The sequence below is a fragment of the Symsagittifera roscoffensis genome, chromosome 5 (assembly GCF_963678635.1).
Source record: "Symsagittifera roscoffensis chromosome 5, txSymRosc1.1, whole genome shotgun sequence".
Taxonomy (NCBI): Eukaryota; Metazoa; Xenacoelomorpha; order Acoela; family Convolutidae; genus Symsagittifera; species Symsagittifera roscoffensis.
In genome coordinates this window covers 53879761-53904597 of record NC_087066.1, presented here as the reverse complement: position 1 = coordinate 53904597, position 24837 = coordinate 53879761, and the positions used below count along the sequence as shown (strand labels likewise).

General features: G+C 33.9%; 1 protein-coding gene across 1 annotated transcript; it reads right to left on the bottom strand.

Moving 5' to 3' along the window:
• Positions 1–701: 701 nt before the first annotated feature.
• Positions 702–24837, bottom strand: LOC134846132 (histone-lysine N-methyltransferase KMT5B-like). The gene is made up of 3 exons (XM_063863354.1): positions 24587–24837; positions 23190–23434; positions 702–1175 (listed from the first exon to the last, which is right to left on the bottom strand). Exons 1-3 carry the CDS (start codon positions 24728–24730, stop codon positions 806–808), a joined length of 759 nt encoding a protein of 252 aa, XP_063719424.1. The 5' UTR covers positions 24731–24837; the 3' UTR covers positions 702–805.

Genomic DNA, 24837 nt, shown 5'->3' with positions numbered 1-24837 from the left:
GAGGCTTGCACTGATACAGTTTTGTCAGTAAATAAAGCACTAGGTTTGGAGTAATTTTTGATTGACTGAAAAAAGTCAAAAAAGATAGTTTTTGGGGTAAATTTTTGGGCCCTAATTTTGCAAAACCATTGAATCAAATTATTTGAGTTCCAATTTTAAGCCAGATCTTCATTATTTTTCGTCTAAAATCAACCCAATTTGGGAAAACGCGTTTTAAATTTCAAGTTCAATTCATTTTGTCCGGATAATTTAAACCAGCACTGTATGACTTGATTTAATCGTTTATTAAAGAAAAAAAATTTTCAATTTAAAGTGCGAGGAGTCAGAAAACCTACTCAATCTGGTTTCAGCGTTTAAAAAGAGCATTTCTAAATTACTGCGCAAACCATTTTGTTTTCTGCATTTAATAATTTACAATTGAAATGATATATTGCATTCTAAGGACATAGTTATATAAGTCTGAAGCATTTTGGCATGTGTGAAAACGGCATGGATCTCATGGACTATGGGCTCTTTTCTCACGCGGTAGGTACATTTCGTCCTGCCACTGCTTTAAAAATCCCAGCCACCAATTAACGACCCCTGAAACCCTATAGTTCGATTACCTAATTTCTGAACATTGCAAAATTTCAGCAAACTAGTGCGCGAAGAGACGTTGTATAATACATTTTTAATTAGCAAAAGCTGCTAAATCCTTCATCAAGCAAACAGTAAAAAATATCCAAGAATGGAGAGAAAATTTCTAACTTATGTTTCGAAAAGAGCCCAAAGCCCCTCAAAAAGAGTCCATTTTCTCGCTAATGAGTTATTCGAAGAACCCATAATACACACTTTTAGATCCTCTGTTCTTCCTTACTGGGTATGCTTTCCTGCTAGAGCTATCTGAGGACACTGACTCTGAACTACTGCTCACATTTTCTTGACCTTTTTCCTGCTGAAAAGATTTCATTTGTTCACATGTTATGCATTCACAGTTTTCATTATTCTCGCCGAAGAATCCTTTGCCGTAGAAACAGGTCACCTCGTCTCCTGGTTTTAGCTGACGCAAAGCCACTATAGTGATATGTCCAGAGTCTGTGACTGAAAACTTGCACGTTGGCTCGCAGTCGTGGTTTATGAATGCCGCTGGACCCAACCATAACTGCGCACTTTTCCGTCTAGTTGAATACATAACACTAAAAAGCATACACGTATGAGAGATTTTATGGTCCAAGTAAGATCCAAATGTTATGAACATACAAGAACGCGAGATTTCGAACACAGGTGCGAAATCAACATCAGAAAACGACATCAAGTAGGTCTAAAAGGTAAAAAATACGGAACAATACAAGAAAAACTGAAAGCAGCGCTGACAGAAAATGAACTGAAACATAAAAATTGAGTTTAGAAGGGAATTATTTAGACCAATGAACTTGCCTCAATTCATTTTGGAAAGTTTATCCGAACACATGGAAATTTAAATTAGTTCGTCGCGCTCGAAGAAGTCACATGCTTAACGCTATGAGCATCATGGATAAATGCATAAACAATGACAGCAAACCGCCAAAACTTAAGAAAAATGAAACTTTCCAACTTTAACAAAAGAAAGAAAACCTTTTTGCATTTGAGCTCAGGGCCACGATATCTTCAAACACTTTGAGGACAAACTGCACCTCTCAGTTTGTCGCGGATTCCGGGCTCTTTTCCAATTCCCCCCTTTCGAAATAATTTTCGAAAAGCTTATTTAAGGTTGTCATAATGCAATGAAATTTGGCGTGGTGAACAAATTGACAACTGTGAACAGATTTGTTCTTCATACTTTACAGCGTAACATAACATCACGCATTTAGCCGTAACAACACGCAAAGCAAACATAAAACTCGGTATTTCGAAAAGGGGGAACTGGAAAAGAGCCGGATTCCGGAACAAAGCTCAAAATTTGTAGTGGATTCCGCAACAAGGCTTGTGAAATTTTTTTATTCAACTTTTGTTATTGTGGAATCCAGAGCCGTATGGAAAAAAAAGTTGCGCAGCTCCAAACGGATCAATTGAGCAATCAGATACCGCAAGTAATCAGCGGACTGGACTGGGTTAAGTGATATATCATTTTAAATCACTTTCAGTCGCGATTCGAACCACATATAAATTTCCCAGTGTCAAGAAAAACCGGTTAGAAATTTTTGGTTTTTCGTCTTATTTCGAGCAAATTAAGCGAGCGAGCAGGTTATCGTCAGCTTAATTATGTCTAATTTAAGGCCTACAACTTTAGTTTCAAGTAAGTAAAATTAGATTTTGGAGTTTAAAACTAAACTTTTCAAACGCTTATTGAAAAAAACTACTAATTGGAAAAAAAATTTTGTAGTTTTTTAAAGACTATGGTAAGGACATTCTGTCTGCATAGTAACCGGCTGTTCTTGTTTTAACTGCTGAAGATTTTATCCCAAGTGCTGAAAACTTTATCCAAACTGCTGATGAATTTATCCCAATTGTTGATGGTTTTATTCTCATTGCTGATGATTTTATCTCCGAGTTGGTGATGATTTCATTTCAATTTTATTCCAACAAACATGTCGTGGGATATTGACATCGTAGATCATAGCCAAAAGACAGTTGGAAAAGAGCCAATGGAAGCGAGAAACGAAAAAAAAAATACCGACATGGTTTTTTGAAAACAAAAACAAATAGACGCCTTTGAAGCTCTTTGAATTCCTAGAACAATTTATGATTGGCGCTTTTTTTGAATTTTGATAGAAATAACCCAAGATGAGAAAACTCGTTCAAAAAGTTAAATTTTAATTTCGCTGGGAAATCTGAAAATTAAATTCCACTTTCGAAACTAGATAGCGATTACATTTTTCGTGGCCTTTAAACTTCTGCTGTTCGATAGTGAAGTTTGCATTCCTTTTAACAAATGAAATGAACTGAACTTGAAAAGAATTCAAAAGTCAAACCGCAAAAAAATAAACTTGCGCCTGAACAAATTACAAGACTTTTCTTGAAAAACAAACAAAAAATATAATCGCGACCTATAGTGTGTCTGAACTACGTTCATAGACTTTTATTAAGGAGAAACTTTACCACAGGAAAAGTTTGAAGGCAGGAAAAATACGTATTAAGAATTGGGCTAAAAACAACTATAAAATGATCAAAAAATGAACTCGTTTATCAGAAATGCCAAAAAAAGACTTCGATTGATTTTCCAAAAAGCTGAAAAAAATTTTCCTAAAACTTTTTGGTCATTACAGGGGTGCATCTATAGTTTGTGAAAGCTTTCTTCAAATAATTGCATTTGAAATCCAAACAATCCGCACTGCTCATTCCATCTTCAATGACTTGCCTCTGTCGAACTCTTAATTGTTCATGCAAAAATCGCTCATTTAGTATATTCGCGAATTCAAATACAAGTTACAGAATCCACTAACAAATTGAGTATTCCAATTACGAGAATTGCAGAATTCGCTAACAAATTCTCAAATCCAGTCACAATTTCCGTTGAATCTTCCACGACAAACTAACTTAAAATTTGCGTTACAAGGTATTTGCTTGTTGATCCTACCACCATTTGATAAGCGATTTTTTGACAATTTTAGGGCTTGTGTGTCCTACACATACCGAATATAAAGGTATACTTTGGTCTCGCAACTAAGGAGTATAAAAAATTTCATTAAAAGAATTATTTCAATAAATTTCACCTTAAAATGTTCTCCATGCATTGAAAAAAAAGAGCCCTGCGCCATATCCAGTTTCTAATTTCAAGAAACTTTGATAGGGTTTCGAGAGCGTTTTGAAAGACAAATTAGTCATTTTCATGGTTTAATGCTGCATGGGCTCATTTAGGTGCCTACTAACGATCTTCCCAGAGTATTGCCCGATTAAAGCGAAAGAGGCAATAAAAACTGCCGATCAAGGAGTATAAGCGAAAGCGGCAAAAGCGATCGAAACTTTCCAAAGCAATAACAAAAGCAGCTCAAATGGTTTCAGTAAAAAAACCCAGGCATATAAAATGCGCTGAGTTGTTCGTAAATCATAAAAGTGTTTCTTCTCAACTTTTCTTCATTTAAGAAACTTTCCATAGTGAAATTTGCAAAAAATATTAAGCGAATAAGTGGTACTGGAACCTGATCTAAACTATATTTTATGATTGGATAAATTAAATGTTTTACCAATGTAAAGTATTTAATATTAACCAATCATGATCCATCTAACTAACAACCCACTTATTTGTAAGTGCTGAAGTTACTTGTAATTTCAGCACCAGAGAGATTTGAATTTAACTTAGAAATTAGTTGGACTCTCCCGAGCACTTCAGCAGCCGCAATAAACCAGTATACCCTAGATCTATTGAGCCTAGCAGAGACTAGTTAAACAACCTGAGACTAGATAGTATAAGAGTAAGATTAGGATCGGTATTAGACTAAGAAGTTGCACGAATCTATCCGGCCGAAAATAAGATAGCGTGACGAGCAGACGGTGTACCCTATCCGAAATTACTCTATGAGTTACGCCCCAGACATAACTCATCTGGTGCGACCATAAGTCTCGAACAAGACCTTATTAGATTAGAATTAACCAAGAATAGATTAGAAATTAGACAAAAACATTTACAAAATGTTATACGACAATAATTTAATTGAAATGTCTCTCCGACTCAATAGATCAGAGCCAATATTCCGAACCATAATAGAACTACCCGGAATTGGAAGAAGACATCGAACCAAAGACGACATACGACAAAGTAGAAACTTGCCGTATAGTTATATGATAGTTCGGCAAAAGCCAGAACAAACTTTTATATTTCGAATACTACTTGCAATGAATTTAGATTTCCATTTGCAAACATAAAACCTTGAAGCTAATCTTCAAAATCATTTCAGGCGCTAAACAAAATTAATATTATACAATAACGATTGATAAAAAGATCTAAGATCGTTTTCTTAAAATTCTGCAGTATTATACAAAACATGTTTGAAAAATATTTATTGGAAAATAAAAATAAAAATTAGTAGCATGACAATAAATGGTTAGTAATCATAAATCATCCTGTTGTTCCAGCTTCATCACCTAAAACATAACAGCAATCATCAAACCCACTAATATCATAAAAACACTAAATCTTTACTTTACACAAATTAAAACATTATTAAAACTTAAAGTCACTTAATTTTAAAACCAGATCATCAAGGCTTATCCTTGGATCTTAAATCATTTTCTACTTAATTAAATTTTAAATTTGATCATCAAGGCTTATCCTTGGATCAAACAGAACAACTTTGTTCTCCCCCACCCACTTAATTAGTGTCTAACGACCTCAAACGTCGATTCACTATCCAACCCTTTCTAAAAACCCAAGACTAATAGAAATTTTTAAACAAAACTAATCATTCAAATTAGGATAAGCAGTGAAGAACTTCGGTTATTCATCCTTCACTTGACCCCCCCTCTTACCAGACCCAGGATAAATCTTAGACTTAGTAAGTTTAAAATAGTACCTAACGAACTACTCGCGTTCTAATTATACCTGAACCTTGTGGATCGATTTACTATTCTCCAACCCTTGAACACAATCACTCCCTTAAGTAAGATTAAGTAAGTTAACACCTTAGCTTATACTAGTCACGAGAAAGTAAAATCATTCTCCGGAATCGATATACTTTTCTCTCCAACCCTGAACAAAAAGACCCAGGTTAAGCTAACCAAAAAATCGTAAGAACTAACAGTTTAAGAAAATAGAAATCATTTAACAACCTTTTGCATCCGTCATCCTAAACCTTATGTCATTTAAAAACCTAGGAAATAAACAAACAATCATTTTACACAATTGTGAAATAGATAACAAAAAATACGACCTTGTAATCACACCTCATACACAAACAGTTGGATACATTCGCACAAAACGACAAACACTAAAGAGAAAAATAATAACTAAACAAAGACAAATAACACGAAAAAGATTTTCAAAGAATCGAAACGCATTTTCAGAATCAGAAACCAACAGTTTAGACGAACTTTACAAACTAAAAGAATCAGTAGATAAAAATTACCCACTTCACGATCAATTATATTTTTCTGACTCAGAAACAACTTCAAATTCATCACAAAGAGGAAAAAGAAGAATAAAAAAGCAGTACAAACACAAACCAGTACATCTATACAATTGGAATCAACCAATTCGACACATTAATAATTACATATTAACAGTCATCGAACGAAAAAATGAGCTCAACACACACTCCAGGTGAAGAAACTCCAGATGATGATGAAATCTTTCCCTTTATAGTAGACGCAGATACTGATAGAGGACAACACTTATTTTGTCAAAATTTACTCATAAATTTATTTGAACCCGGAATTAGTCCATGTAAAACAGAGTTCCCCGATGTAAAAATCAAAAGACAAATCATAGATCACTATCTAAAAGATATATGCAACATAACACAACAGTATGGAATCTACTCTATAGAATTCACTTCCCCAAACCATAATAATAGAACATATACTATTCAAACAGACGATCTCGATTTAGAATTTTCAAAAGTCTTTTCAGAATATATAAAAAGCATCCAATACCATAACTCACAAAGAGCAAACTCCATTTTCACCAATGAAGTTTTCGCAATAATATATAGTTATATTTCAATATTAGAAAATGAACTACCATTAACAAATGTCTCACCGACAGACACATCTAAACATTTAAGAGTACGACATGAAATCACACTACTCTCTAGTTATTTGAACGTCATTAAAGAAAATTTCACGAAAGACGACGTTTCACAACATACCAGACACGATTTACAAAAAATTTTAGCATGGTTCATAATAGATTATTTCACACACAATATTGATTTAATTGCACAAGCAAGAAAAAATTTTAGACCCCAAAATTCGAACGATGAAACCGCTATCACAGAACAATCAGATTATGTTTGGGACCCCGAATGGTCTCACCCCGCATTTATAAGCTTCCCACAATCAATCTCAAGTCAAGCAATAGGTACAATATCTTACATAAGAGACTATGTAAGAGTAATACCATTAACAATTGATGCAACACCATTAAACTATAATACATTTTTACCCGATACACAAAATAATAGTTTAAACTCTACAGTCATACACAATGAAAACCTCAATGGAACTAGGAATCTTACCCAACAAGATATCCAGACACCATCACACTTCATAAATGAAGAAATTGTACACACAACAACTACACAACAAAGTATTTCACCAATACGCCCAAATTTAACAACACCAAGAAATACAAATCCTTCACAAACACAGGTAACCTTACAATCAACCGTAAAACCTTCGGTTGCCCCTAAATATTCACATATGGATTATCAAACATACAAACCCGTGACAATACCATCAAAAACACGCAAAACATTCACTAGAAACAACTTTGCAGACCATAATTATAATTATACACATCCGTCAAAAACAAATTATCAACCACAAAGGAATTTTAATCAATATACAAAACCTCGAAACTGGGATAACCCAACAGCCCAATATAATTCAAATAATTTTCAACCAAATCCTCCACAGGATCGCAGTGAAAATTACCCATTTTTTCAACAAAATAAAAATAAAAAACAAACATCTTATCAAATGGATTATTTATCCTCAGATGAAGATTTCCTACAACCAGATATATTTGCACAAAATACTCAAGAATATCGTAGACAAGGAATACAGAAAACACGTATAAATCATAGGAATTTTTCTCCACAACCAATAGATGCACAACATCAACAAGCAATTCAACAACAAAATCCAATTAATACACAATCCTTTCAACCAATTCAACAACAAAATCCAATGATTGCACACTCGTATCAACCATCACAAATGCAAAATGAAATACCACTACCATATTATCTTCAACAACATGAAATAACAAGAAACCAACTTTCAAATTTTTCTCAAATGCCAAATGCAGCAGAATCATTACAAATGACAATGAATCCATACCTTATGGGTGGATCATCAATAACATCAAACAAACCTTTAATGGTTTTCACAGGAACAGACCCTGAATACTCTGTAGAAGACTATTTAAATGCAGTAACAGCAAACCTGATTTTAAATATCGGACCTGAACCAATAAATACGCCACTACATCAAAATTGGATACATCGACGCACAGCGTTAATACAAACAACCTTAGATGGCGCAGCCCAAAAATGGTTTTCAGTACTACCTCAAGAAATAAAATCAAACTGGAAAAGATTTACACAAGAATTTTCAAAAATGTTTGACTCCGAAAGAAACAAACAACAACAAAGAGTTTTATGTAATGAAATTCGCAGATTACCAAACGAAACCATCAAGCAAATAGCAGTAAGAATCGAAACACTAGTTCGAAAAGCATATTCACTAAATACACACGACTATAAAAACACTAAGATGACAGAAATCTTAATGATGACCTTAACACCACAATTAAGGAAAATAGCAATAAAAAAGAGAGCATCCCATCCTTCTTCAATTCGAGAACCCGATTTAGATTTTCGAAAACTAGTAGACAAACTAGAACAAGCAGAAATTACGATGAAACTAGAAGAAACGGAAAATCTGAAATTACAATACGTTAACAAAATTGAAACGACTTCCACTAATATTAATAATATACAAGAATCAGAAACAGATCTCGTTGAAAAAATCACTGAAATACTCAATATTTACGAAAAGAACCCGAACTTTAAAGGCAAACCATCTTTCAAAAAATGGTGTAATTATTGCCGACGATACGGACATAGTATTTCCGAATGTAGACAAAAACAGCAAGATAGTCAAAATAAACCTCAAAAATACAAAGAACCAAATAAATCATTCTATCAATACATGAAAAAAGATCAAAATCTACCAAACAAAAATGTATACAGCAACAACAGTTCAGGAAAGCCACTTCCGAACAATACAAGTTATACAAGAAATCAATCCCCATATAACTCAAGTTATAGAGGAAGATCACCAGAACGAAGAAACACGTATAATTCATCACAAAATCACTACAATAGACCAAATAGTAGAAATAACTACTCCAGATCAAATTCGAATACACAACGATTTGTTTCTAGATCTAATTCCCAACCAAGAAATAACTACTATCCAAACAACCAATCACGAAATTCATCATACAATAGGAATAGAAACTACTCCTATAATAGAAATAGAAGTTATTCAAACAACCGAAACCAGAATTACCCAAACAATCGATCAAGAAATAACTCATATAATAGATCGAACTATAACAGACCAAACAGCAATTATCAAAACAGATCGCGAAATAATTCACAAAATCGACACCCAAGTTATAATAATCGTTACAGAAATTATTCCAAATCACCACACCGAAATAATAATCACTATAATACATCTAATAATCGTCATAGAAGCAGTACACCTAAACATCAAAGACAAATCAATCAAGTACAATCTAATCCAGAAACAACATCAGACCCCCCAGGTATTGATGACACAGTAACCGATACGTTACAACTCAATCAAATAAATTGTACATCATCAGATTCAGAAAGTGATACTGAAAACACTCTTGCTATCAATATGATAAAAGTCGAAAATGACTATGAATCTGTTATATATGAACAACCCTTTCCATCACATATATATGAAAATCAATCAGAATTTCTTCAAAATCATTACACTACACCCATAAATTCCACACCAACAACGCAAGAAACAAATGCAAAAAATACTATAGCACAACCAGATCAAAATGCCAAAACAAAATGCTTGAATACAAACCACATCTACCAAAATATACAAAAAGAACAACCCAAAGAAAAAATTTGGACAATACCATTTCTCTTAGAAAGCCCAAGAAATAAAGAATTTCAACCACCAGACCTTGAAATAGATTTTTTAATTGATTCAGGAGCAGAATCAAACATAATAAACATTCCCACATGGAATGAAATAAAATCCTTACACCCAAAGCTAACACCTCTGGAAACCTCCAGCAAGCTAGCAACAGCACAAGGATCAACATTGATAAACTACGGAAAAATCCAATTATTTCTCCTCCCTACCAGAACAATAGAGCAAAGCAAAATTTTAAATAAACCATTCAAACAAATATTCCATATCACTGATATTAAATATAATATCATTGGAATACCATTTATTTCAAAGTATATACCAACAATTAACATACTAAATAGTAAAATATTAATCAAAGATAAATATACAAAAACAAAAGAAACATCCTTAACATTTTTTCAAAGATTAAATAAACAACCACCATTCTTTTCGAAATTCTATCCAATATATAACCAACAAAGAAAACACCTGAAACCACTATCAGGAAACATCTATAATTTTTCAATCAAACAAGTTCACCAATATGATAAAGAACAAAACAAACAAAAATTTTATATGTCAGATTTTGAATTCAAACCTATTCATAAATTTTTCAAAATCACAATCTCTTCAATAAAATATTTGAAAAATTCGAATTCAGATATAATTTCTTTACATGTTTATAACAACACACCTTACCAAGTAACATTACCTTTAGGACTTCTAGGATATTGTGAAACCAACGCTACAATAACACCAATACACGAAAAAGCCTATCGCGTAAATAATATACTCCAATTACTAGATATATGCCAATCTACAATTCTTAATGAAGAATTATCTATAAATAATATAATAAGTAACGAAAACAGAAATACGGATTATTTCACAAAAACTCCATATTTCAAACCTACATTCAACATAAGTAATTACACAGAGCACCAACAAAAATTCTTAACAATGTTTAACTTCCAACATTCACAAATAACACAAGACGAATTCGAAAAATTAGCCAAACAGCTAATTAAATATTCATCAGTCTATGCAACATCAAAATTCGATGTTGGTAAAATAAGTTCATCACTACATCTCCCATTAAAACCTGACGCAGTTTTCAAAAAACAAAGAGCAAGTAAAGTACCAATTCACTTACATGATAAAGTAAACAGATTACTCGATATTTTAGAACAATACAATATTATATCACCAGTAAACAAAGAAAAACAACCAAAAGGCAACACATTCATCAACCCCGTTATCATTCTAGCTAAAGGAGAATCATTAAAAATCGTTCTCGATGCTAGATACCTCAATTCACTCATAGATGAATCAAAATGTAATTGGCCCATTGAACCAATACAAGTTATTTTAACAAAAATAAACGGCAAATACTTCACAACCGCCGACATGAATAGTGCATACAATCAAATGCCACTAGATGAACAATCACGACGTTTAACACAATTTGTTATCGGAAACCAACAATATGAATTTAACCGCTTATTCTATGGAATATCCATAGGACCAGCAGCATTTTCAGCTTTTATGAGCAAAATTTTTAGACCACTGATACTCAAGAAAAACGCAATCACCTATCTAGACGATGTTTTTATGCAATCACAAACAAAAGACGAAATGTTCAAAGTTTTAGAAACATATCACCAAATACTTCAGAACGAAAATCTGAAGGCCGCCCCCGATAAATCACACTTCTTTTTGACAAAAGTTAAATTCTTAGGACATAACATAGAAAGAAAAACAATCACTCCACTGAAATCACGCATTGACGCTATTCAAAAACTTCAACCACCAACAAATAAAAAGAAAATCCAAGAATTCCTTGGAATGTTAAACTTTTTAAGTAAATATGTTTATAAAATGCAATTATATCTACGACCATTTTACAACATCCTTAGACAACAAAATAATTTTGAATGGAATACAGAACATCAAACACGATTCGAAGAAATAAAGAAACTTTTAACCGAACAAATTTCAAACACAATTCCAGACCCTGATCAACCATTTTATGCAATGTGCGATGCTTCGAACTTTGGCATCGGCGCAGCACTATTACAATCACATAATGGTACAAATAAAATGAACCTTATATCAGCAAACTCTCGATTATTCACTCAAGCAGAGCTAAGACTCTCAACTCTAATGAGAGAATGTACAGCCATAATCTATACACTTACAGAATATGAATTTCTGATACTTGGATCAAAACATCCCACAGTTTTATTCACAGATCACAAACCAATCATTTTTCTCTTCACACAGAAATCTAACCCAAACCACCGAGTTTACAGATTTCAACTAATTCTAATGAAATTTCCAAACTTACATATAGTTTGGACTGCAGGAAAAAATCTTGCATTACCAGACACCTTAAGTCGAAATACACCACCTGAATTACTTACACGAAAAACCACAGTTGAAATACCCAAAAATATAAAATTCTACCTTGCAGAAAACGAAACATCACCCCGATTAGAATGCAAATATGCAGTAAAAACTGATATTGAACAATCACAAATAAATAATTTACAACATTTTCCACTTTATCTAGATTGTCAAAATAATCATTATGAAGTTGATTTACTTGGAACCTCAACTTTCAAACCAATCCCATATTCTCAATGGATAAAAAATAACACCCAACAAAAACGAACAAAACAACACCTGCCTAAAAAAGATCATTTTCCACTAATTGAAAAAGAAGATTTAACTGATAAAATAAATTTATCAGGACCCCAAACAAGTGATTCAAAATACACAATAAATCAAGTTTTTGACCTTCACGACCCACTTGATACAATACCCTTATCTAAATTAGAAATCGAAAACATTTTTCTCCCCCCAACAGAAACAATTACAATTTCAACACTGAAACAATATCAAAACCTTGACCCAGTAATTCGACAACTGAAATCATGGCATAAATATAAAACTAAACCTATCAAAGCAGATTCAACCATTCTAGGAAATAAAACACTCCTCCGATACTTTCGCAAATTTAACAACACAACAATTAACGAAAAAACAGACCTTTTAGAGTATAACCTAAATGAATCTACAGTTCCCTGTCTTCCTATAAGTATGATTCTTATAGCTTTTAATATATCACATACACAAAATATTAAAGGACACTCTGGATCAGAGAAAACATATTCAAATTTTATACAAAATTTTTACTTCCCAAATGCACCAATTTGGATAAAAGTACTATGCAATGATTGTATAGTATGTCAACTGAATAAACCTTACCCAAATCAAAAACAAATAGCACAAAAACAAGATTTTAAAGGACAAAGTCTGTACTTTAATCACCGTATCTCATTTGATACTAAAGGACCAATTTCACCCTCATCAGAAGGAAACTCCTACATTATGGTAATTGTTGACGCATTCACACACTATGTAGCACTTAACCCAGTACCACATTGTAATGCTTATTACGCATATACAACACTCTATGAACACTGGATAGCAAAATTCGGACTACCAGAAATTTTAGTCACAGACAATGGTACAGAATTCATAAATAATGAAATAATAACACTATGTCATTTATACAACATTAAACACAAACCACGTACATCTCATGCACCTTGGACAAACGGCTTAGTCGAAGGTATGAACCGTTCACTACAAGAATATCTTAGATGTATCATCAACGGAAATGATACAAAATATACCGAATGGTCAGCAGATGTAAAATTATTTCCCTTAGCATATAATTCACAAATCACGACAACTTTAGGAATGTCACCATACGAAATGGTTTTTAACCAAAAGCCACGGAAACCAATAATGTTTACAGCAAATTCTCATAAAAACGCACAAGGTTATTGTCAACCAAATAAAGACTCAATTTGTTATAACCTACCATTACATACGCACGATGAAGATCATTTTCATCACCCACAAATTCTTAAATTAGCCTCCGGTACACACACCGAATGGATTTTAAATAGAGATAAGAAACACAATGAAATTTACCAAAAAATAACAAAAAAATTATTACAAAGACAAAATATAAATGAACAAATCAATTCACGATTTACACCAGCTTCCGATTTAAAAATTGGAACATTTGTTTTAATACCTAATTTTAATACTCAAAAAGGAATTTCTAAAAAATTACAACCCCTTCGAAAAGGACCATACCAAATAATTGCAAAACCCACTGATGTCACATATAAAATTATCGACTCAAACAAAAAAGAAATCGTTCAACATCGAAACAACCTATTACCTTATTACCCAAAAGAATACGCACTCCGTGAATTAACTCAATTATATTCTTTCACAGGATTAAAAATCGTTCAAAATGAACCACATCTGAAAAACACAGAACAAAATGATAACCCCACCGAAAATCAAAACACAAAACCAACCGTCACAAAAAACAATACGCAAAACCAAAAAGAATCTCCAAAACAAAGAAAAAATAGAAAAATGACAGAACAAATAATACCCCAAGAAGAAATAGACAAATCAGAACATAGAAAAACAACAAGACTCCGAAATCAACCACGTAAAAACTACAAAATGTTCATCCCCCAATCTAAAATATTAAAGAAAGTAGAATTTAAAAAGTAATTTTAAAATTTTACACTTCACAATCTTGAAACCTCCGTAACATTTTTCATTTCATTTTTTCAAAATAACATGCTCACAAGTACGCAATAATTCTAGTTCAAAATAGACCAATAGGATTCATCCAATCCGCCACTTTCTCTAACTCAAACTAAGATCAATTAGACGAATAATCTAGAACTCCAGGCACATCTCTAACTATAACTTTACAACCTCCAGGTTAAAAATAAGCAAACCACTCCAACTTGACAGCTAAAATAAATATCACCATAATACCGTACCCCTCCCTTATCTAATAACCCAAAGATCAACAATATTTCCCCAACTCAGACCACGAATACCCCCAAAACAAATTTGATAACTTAGCCTAAAGTCACAAAATGAAAATTTTAATTAGCCTAAAGTATAAAAATCTCACCATACCCCGGATCATTTGACAAACAAAAATAAAGAAAAAGACGACCTCCCAGTCACCATGAAAATTGCCCCCAACAAATTTTTACGAAACTCAACCCACTTGTCAAAAAACTAATAAATAATTCGACCACACTAGAAAATCGCCTCAAACAGCAAAAAATATTCGACCAAGAGATCATTTCTTAAATGCTTTTCTCTCAAACAGTCGTTCAAATACTTATCAATTTTAAACATTTTTTTTCAATACTCCAAACTTTTATAATATTTCTTTTTGATATCATCGAATCTTTTCTAATAATCATAATAATTTTTTGTAATATTTTCTTAATTTTCTACACAATAATTGAACTATACCTCCAACTTTCCAAAACCCTTGAATATATCCACAGGTACGATTTTAACAACTTGTCTAAATGATACGAACAATTTTCAGTAGAACTGATATTTTTCTATTGTTTGTAATCTTTATAACATTTTTATCATCCCTCATTTTGACCATATGTAAATGTATAAAGAAAGCAATCATCACATTTGCCCTAGCAACAATTTTCCTAATTCTTTTTTTAGAAGAATATTATAATAAACATAAACCTTCTCACTAAAGTAACAATTCAAAAATCCATCAAAAATTGCTACCCAACAGTCACAAAATCAGTCTTCACCGACATCATCCCAAGATAATCCAACACCACCTTCAACTACTCAAAATCCTCAAACATCTACACGAATTTCTTTTCAAGACAATCCATACACCTTTGAAGAACGGCACGCTCGTTTATCTGAACCACTAGAACCAGTTCAACGACAAGCACCTCTAAGTGAACCAACATATAATCTTTACCCAACACTACCACAAGAACTAAGTAGAATACGAAACCTTAGTCAAAACCAAAACACAACAGAAATAAATAGACAAATTATACATCCTCGACGAAATAGAAATTTTCAAACTCCCCGAGTTCATTTTGATATACCTCAATCCCCAACACAAACTACTCCAGAAAACACCACTGGTATCACACCAGAAACCCCTACACTTCTTTCACAACGAAGCACTTCAAGTCTACCTTCAGACTACTTAGGTTCAACACCAACATCTGAACAAATACGAGAAAACCCTTTTAACCCCCCAAACCTAACATCACGACTACCATATTGGACTACACATTCATTTACACAAGGTGAACCAAATTTAGCCAATGACCCCATAGATATTTCTACGGATACAACAACATCCTCATCACTACCAGAAACACTATCACTACCATCAACACCATCAACAAGTCAATTTTCACCACTACCCTTTAACTTAAATTTTCCAAATAATCTCGACGCCAGATATCGAGAACAATCTTCAGTAAATATTCCTTTAAGATTAGATTGGAATACATTCACAGCACCTCCACCATTATTTGGACAGCATCAAGAAAGTAACCGCCTTCATAACTGGGCACTTAATAGATTACAATATCGCCAAGATATTCACAACGATATCCGTGATCACAATATTCAAATACTCCAACAAAACAGTTTACAATTAAAGTTTGAAATCACAGTTAAATTAAACAATATTACACAACATCCCTACCCATTAAATCCACCTAACATCACAGCTCAATCACTACCACCACCGTTTATAACTACCGAAGTAATATATAAATACGACAGATACACCAAAAACACAATTGGTTACATTACATTTTATAATCCATACTCAGGATTATCATACACATGTATATTCTAAAATTATTAATTTTTCTCCAACTCCTTTTTCTAGTAACCTCAAATCAAAACATAAACCCTTCACCTCGTACAGGACCACAAGATTTATTAGTAACACATTACGATTGCGAAGAAAATGAACAAAAAACACTACATAAATATGCAATCAATCAAGTATCACAATGTGAAACAGAACCACAAGCTATAGAAACCACAGATATAATAGCAACACTCTACTCAAAAGCCCGAGCTACAACAGTTACAGGTTATAAATTCACAGCAACATTTTCCGAAAAGAAAGTACATTGTTCACAAGTCTCGAACGGAAACAAAAACCGACTTGACCATGAATCATTCTATCAAAGTAATATAGAACGTCTTTTACATCTCAATCCCGACGATTGTAAAAATGAATTACTTAGACTAAACATCACACAAAATAAAAATTCCCAAAGAAAATTAGTTAATTTTCAAGTTTTTTCAGACTCTGTACATCAATCACAACTTGAAAGACACCAAGGACATATAAAACTAGACGAAAAATACCCGTATAACGGCGCACACGGACGATTAACATATGACCTACATGATAAACATTGGATACCACACATTGGTATAAATAACCCATCAAACTGCAAAGCAGACACAAAAAATAAAGGATATCAAGAAATAATGTTTTTCGATTGGAAAATACAACTCGAAAAAATACAACTCACACGAGATTTATCTGATAATACAATGATCTATCAAGGAATCCGACTACCTTGTAAAAACGATCAAGGATATTGCGACCCTACAACAAGAACACAAGCAACAATTGTTTGGTTCCCCGAAGACACATGTACAACATTTCAAGTAGCAAAAATACACGCTCGTATGATAAAATTTCACGAAAAATATTTCATACAATCAATTCCTTACGAACAAGTCCATCCATCACGAAAACTAAGTTCCGATTTTAGAAACATAGATAACATAGAAAATAAATTGACACGTTTTCAAATATATCAAGAAACAGAACTTGCATGTAAATACAGAAATCCACTTCACAGAACACAATACTCTGAAATTTTAGTTGAATATGAAAAAGGATTCGACATGACCACTGGAAAAGTAAAAATCGACCCATATGCCACAGGTCATCCTCTAAACGAAGGAACATCCTATATACCAGTTAATTTTGAAAAAAGCAACGGACAACCTGGTGGACATCTAAAACCTTATGACACCAGAAGCACACGCTTACAAGAATTATCACTAATGAATACCACATATTTTGGTAATATCCACTATGATATTCATTTGGATATGAAACTAGACTATACAATTAGCCGCATTTTTCAAGAAATGTCACTCTCCGAATTAGAAACACTACATCAACTATGCGAATTAGAACGAACACAAATATTACAATCACTTGCACTAGCAGTATTAAAAATACCCTACGCAGGATATTTATTATCAGGAAATAGATCAAATTTTTTAGACTATGAAGGAAACATCTTATGGTTTTATACTTGTACTAAAAAAGTATCACCACTATACGTTTTTGAAGATAAACGATGTTATAAAAGAATCCCTATCTTTTATAAGAATAAAGTACATTTCGTGGATACACTTTCACGAAGAACCTATTTCTGGGATACCGCAGTCCCATGTGGATCAGAAAATAGCCACAATGTAGTACAACTAAACCCTGATGAAAATAAATATTATCTTCTCACTCCATACCCCACATTAATGCAATCACTCAAAAAATTTTCACCAGAAAGCATTCGCGCTATCGCTCGAAACCCAAATATAGACTTACAATCAATAGGAATCTATTCAAAATCAGATATTCAACATCACATTAGAACACAACAATTCCAAGAGTTACTAACACAAATGGACACTATACAAAGACAATCAATTGACCAAAACTTACGCAAACTTGCAGAAACCGCAGGATTTGCCGATATCTACACACAAGACTATAGCGGATATTTTAAAGACATTAAAGATTATATATATCTAAACGGCGAAAAATACCGTCCCCAAGATATATCACCAATCAACATTTTTAGCTTTGTTACACTCAAAAATGAGATCCTAGATTTTCTAGGATGGCCCTACTACATCTTAGAAAAATTGACTATTTTATACGCAATGTTTAACTTTATTGGATTTCTTTTCTCACTCTTAAAAGGAATCTACAATACATGTGCTATACACACACAAGTAAACAGACAAGCAAGTGTAGCACGCATACTCTTTGCAGGATTTTTTGGAATCTTTTCCACATCTATAAATAAAATTCTTTTAGACGCACAAATAAAAGAATATAACACAAAAATAACAACACGACAAAATACATACGACGAAGAACATAACAATGTAGACACACAGCCAACGGCACCACAATTGCCACCCCTGCCAAATAACCATCCACTATCCCTAGTCCCACGAAATTTTCGAAATTTAGCAATCACACATAATCCAAATTTTAGACTCATCACATCACAAAGTCCCGTACAGCATATAATGACACATCAATCACACGATGATAACACTTATGAACAAATTATTGAACAACCCCATACCACCGCTTTTCAATCTCAAAATAATAATTTTTTTAGCCCACGATGAGCCGCCAACTTGGATCACTCCATCGATCAAATTCCCATCCAACCAACCTTACCTCTTCAATCCCAATAATCCCACTTTTTGCTTTTCCGCCACCCGATTTTCCATCTAGCAATATAACATCAGGCATGAATTCCGACACTAACTCACAAATTTCAGTTTTATACTCCATCTCACAGCTAAATAACCCGAATATTGAAACCCCCGATGAATTTGCCGACTCAGAACCATCTCCATCCAATAATTTCCATAACCCTTCTCATTTTTCTCAACCTCCCTTTCAACCCATATTGTCAAATAACCCTGACCCCATCACTCCTACACCCTCTTATGCTTCCCAAGTTACCCCAACCTACTCCTCATACCACTCTGACCAATCATCTCCAGATACCCCCCGAATCTCACCAGAGCTAGACAATTTTATTACCCTCCAACAACAACCCTACCACCTTAACACCCCGACCATAAACCAAATCTCCTCCACTACAAATTCAACCAATCCTCCTACACCCTCTTCAAATTATACTGAATCATTAGCACCATCATCCACATCAACTGAATCCTCACTCAATACTAATAGAGCTTACCGCACTTTTAAAAGAAAATTCCCCAACCATCCTTTCCCAGCAAAACCAGGAACAGCCCGTGAATACATCAATCACCCCCAGCATACTAACACAAGAGAATTTTTAGCTATCACTTTACCCTCATTTCCACAATACACCTTAAACACCCCTCATGACGCTAACGAAACACGCAACTTTGTAGACGAATACGTTTTAATGCCCACTCTCTCTTGGACCTCATACTATCATTTCACTAACCCTCTTTGCTTACCTTTAACCAACACTTCCATCGATACAGACCGAAACAAAGACATGCTATATCGACTAACTACACCACTCACCGCTAGACAATTTACTTACGTAGGATATAAAAAATCACTAAAAATACACACTGCACCTAGAGCTAATGAATATACACTAGAATACTACGATCACAACATCATAAGAGCTAACCAAGATCAATTCTTAGATGAAGATCGCTTCGCTAATCCACAAATCACCGAGAAATTTTTCATCAAGACACCATATGTATTTACACTAAACATCTTTGACCGAAAGTTTGATCACATTATTTCAGAAGCACTAACAAGCACACAAGCATACGAAAGTTTTAAAGAACGCTTCCAAATCTTCTCACTAACCTTTCATTTCCTTGCACCACACGAAAGAGATTTACACTGCTCACACGATATTATGTTGCGAACTAAACAAACACATACATACAGTTACTATCGTTTCATCCAAAATCACTTTGACCTCCACACACCCTCTAGACAACCACACCATCGTTTCCAATTCATCAATTCAAAATACACTTCACCATATTTCCTAAATTTCACATATTGTATTAAAGACACTAACCTTCATGGTATTCTTCGTAATTATGACCCCATAACCCAAATGTACATCTTCTGTCCCATCACCAAGACCTTCAACGCCGAAGAATCCCGACCCTTCCTTATCCCGCACGAGTTTGTACAGCCTATAGAAATCCCCATTTTAGAATTCATCCATAACACTACATTTAACCACAAATTATATAACTTAATCCAAAACACACCTTATGAGTTTGCAGTAGGCACTGAAGAACTAACCACCATTAAGGCACTTCAATTGCTTTGGCCACTACTTCAAACTAAAAATATCATCCGCATATTAGCTAAACTACTCACAACTTCAGAACTAATCCACGACATCTTCCCCCACGGTTTTTTCCCCGACGACTAACAGGTAAGTATGAATTAAATGAATATTACTAACTAATTAAAATATTGAAAAAACTCACCATTCTTTATTCATGTTTTCTTTAGATTTTTAGCCTTCATCCGACGATCACCTACAAAAACCACAAAAGACAAATAAAAATCGCAAATTTCATCAAACAAATTTCCAAAATTCTATTAATCTCTTACACATATAAATTTATAAATTCAATACCAATGCAGTAAATTAATTTATAAAATTTTCCCCCAAAAGCAGTAAATCTACATATGATGAAAATTTGTATCTTAAAATTCCCCCATTACTAGCAGTAAATTTCCAAATTCTATGCAATAAATTAATAAAATGCAATTGCAGTACTAACCTTTTGATATTTTCATTCACTCGCACAGAAATTCTATCCATACTCGCACAGCTCGCCCACGAAGAATTGTTTAAAATAATGAATTTCAGTTTCAAGTTTTCACACTCAATAACTCTAACACACGATAACAAGTTTCAAACTTTCCTTTAACCCGGTTGGAGAGGAATCATATACTAAACAAAACTAACCAACGCAGCTTACTAAATACCACAAATCATAGAATAACAGCATGACTAAGAAAAGGAAACCAACGGTACCCAAACCGGATTAACCCAGTTTAAAACTGGATAATTTATTCTTTTGAAGACTATTATAAAGTCTTAGAAAGAAATAATAAAACACAAAAAAGTCGAAAGACAAACCCATACCACAAACAATTTGATTTTTGAAAAAAAGGACACAACCAAAGAAACATGTAAAACCACAACAAACCCAACATAAAACGTTGTCACATAACAGGACCCCTCACAAAAACCGCATGAAATCATACTCCCACACCTGGCCTAACCCACCAGGAAAGGACGTCCTGAGCATGCTCTATAGCCGGCCTAACCCACCGCGCTACATCCACGCTTTGTGACCACACCTTTATTTTTAATAAGAGCTACTCAAGGGTGAGTAACTCTTCAAAATAACCGAACTAAAACAAAAAGCTTTTGTGAAAACAACTAACTAAAATCATAATTAAAAAATATTAAACTAATAAAAGTTTTATAAAATGTAAAATCACATGATGCAATATATAGATCAGAATACAACACCAAGGACGAACATCAAAAGACAAGACGACCTCACTACACTCGAGAGAGAATGACCAACTACAATCGATATGCCACTCACAATCACAACTCAAAGGATTTAGAGTACGACTTGACTTCGCAGAAAAGGACTTCATTGAACTAGACCAATGACCACCTCGATGTTCAAGTATACGTACAGATCCGAGTAATCAGGCATCCCCTCCACGCACAATCTCCACGCCATTCCCAAGCTAGATCAGATACAAAGGAAGTTCTCCCTGAAGAACAGAAAAACCTGACATAGCCAACCATTCTGAAATCAGAATTGGTTTTGTTGCAAAGACTCAGTCGTTGTCACAAGGAGAAGCGAAAGAAAATTGTGATGTTCGCCAAATACCAACGTCCATCATCCATCCTTGAACTACAGAAGAACTGTTCTAAAAAACACTGTAAAACCCGGATGGGTGGAACCTGATCTAAACTATATTTTATGATTGGATAAATTAAATGTTTTACCAATGTAAAGTATTTAATATTAACCAATCATGATCCATCTAACTAACAACCCACTTATTTGTAAGTGCTGAAGTTACTTGTAATTTCAGCACCAGAGAGATTTGAATTTAACTTAGAAATTAGTTGGACTCTCCCGAGCACTTCAGCAGCCGCAATAAACCAGTATACCCTAGATCTATTGAGCCTAGCAGAGACTAGTTAAACAACCTGAGACTAGATAGTATAAGAGTAAGATTAGGATCGGTATTAGACTAAGAAGTTGCACGAATCTATCCGGCCGAAAATAAGATAGCGTGACGAGCAGACGGTGTACCCTATCCGAAATTACTCTATGAGTTACGCCCCAGACATAACTCAGTACACTTAGATAGGGGAAACTAAGAAGCACGATTTTTAAAAAAAGCATATATAGCGAAAAGGGGTTTTAAGCAATGACAACACTCGGATCTGACCCCTCCATAATGATCCCAATTGAAGTTGAAGGGTCTATAAGTGAAGAGGCGACGCTCTTGTTTTAAGTAGAAGAAACTCTAGCCGCTAAGTGAACAAACCGCTAACAAACATCAAAGATGCAAAGGTTTTCAGACGCGAAGGTCATACTTGTACCTGAAATCATTCTGACCAGCAACTAGAATACTCTCTTCGTCGCTCTTGTCTAAATTGGCCACAACCCCTTTCAGAGTGGATATTGTTTCTTTTGCGAACCAGCTTTTGGTCACCACTATTTTAGCACCACAGTTTTTGTCCATTGAGTATCGGTCACAAGGCTGGATTTCGAATCCAGCGTCTGGCTGATAGATGTCGATGAACATGGCAAGGTAGTCTCGACAAAGCTCCCGTTTATCAATTCCCTAGAAGTTATAATGACCATTTAAAACAGTGGAAATACACCGGCCAAAGTACAAACCAGCCAAAAATGTGAAGAGCTTACAAATCAGTCAAAAATTCCCTCACTTGCATGAATTTCATCACTGTTGCATAAAAGTTTTATAGTTATTATAAAACAATTACAAATTTTTGCCTTGTTAATAAGTCAGCTGGTTTATACACTGGTTGTTTTCTATACCACCACATTAAAGATCTATTTCACAAAATTCAGCATCGAACTTATTTTGTTTGGCTTCATAGTCTTAAACTTACTATCAGTGTGCCAGTTTTTATTTAACTATCAAATAAATTTGCATTAAACAACCACAGCTAATACTTAAAAATCAGGTCATATAGCAAAAATAGTTTAGCACCAAAAGTAAAATCAGATTAGATTAAAAAGATAATCTACAGCTCAACAAACCAAATTAGTATGAAACAAAAATGACTAAAGTAGTCTGAAAAACAGAAACATTCATTTTTTCTTGACATTGAGAAAATTTTTGAAAAAATGAACTTTTTCAAAATGAACACATAATATTTGCGACTTAGGTTGGAAAAAAAGAGAGTTCATACTATCACACAAGCTTTAATTGTTTAAAGAATTTTCAAGAAAAGAAATCATCACGACCTACATAAGAATCTGAACTACTTTCATCGACTCTTAAGCATCAAAGGTTCAACAAAACGAAGTTGATCTCTATTGAATTGGGGCAGAACTAGGATTTTTGTGGGGGAGCTTATTTCAAAAACGTTATTCGGCTGGCCCCTAGCAAATATCAGAGCCCTTCTAAAACACCAACAAGACCAAATTCTGTCAAAAACGCCAATTGCAAAAAAATAATACCCAGCATTTGAGTTCAGGCGCTTTGCGGACGCTTTGACCGTTAATTCTTGACCGTTTTTTCTTTACCGTTAAACCTTCCGAACTTTTCTTGAATTAAATTGTGCCGAAAAACTCAACCTACGTCATAATTTTTCTCATTCCTTTGAGATAACAGAACTTCAAATTGAAGTCACTGTAAATAAATATTGCACTAAACAAAAATAGCATGACTTACACTTGCATCAAGTTATTGCTTATCAATTTGCAACTAGCGTTCATTTTTTTTCTCACAAAAATGTTAAAAACTTACCTTGAGTCTGAACTTGTCGTCGACCCATGGGGCAGACATGAGTATGTTAAGAGCACGTGATTTGTCCTGAGTGGAGATGAATTCAGCTACTACTTTGTTGAATATTCTGGGGTTGCCTCGCAGTTTCCTGAAACGAGTGTTCATTTTGTGAGTTCGGAAGCCGAGGTAGCAATCTAGTAAGAGGTAGGTGGCGATGTCGTCAAAGTCGCACAGCTCCCTGGGCGAAAGGCACTGGAATTTGTCCACATGCA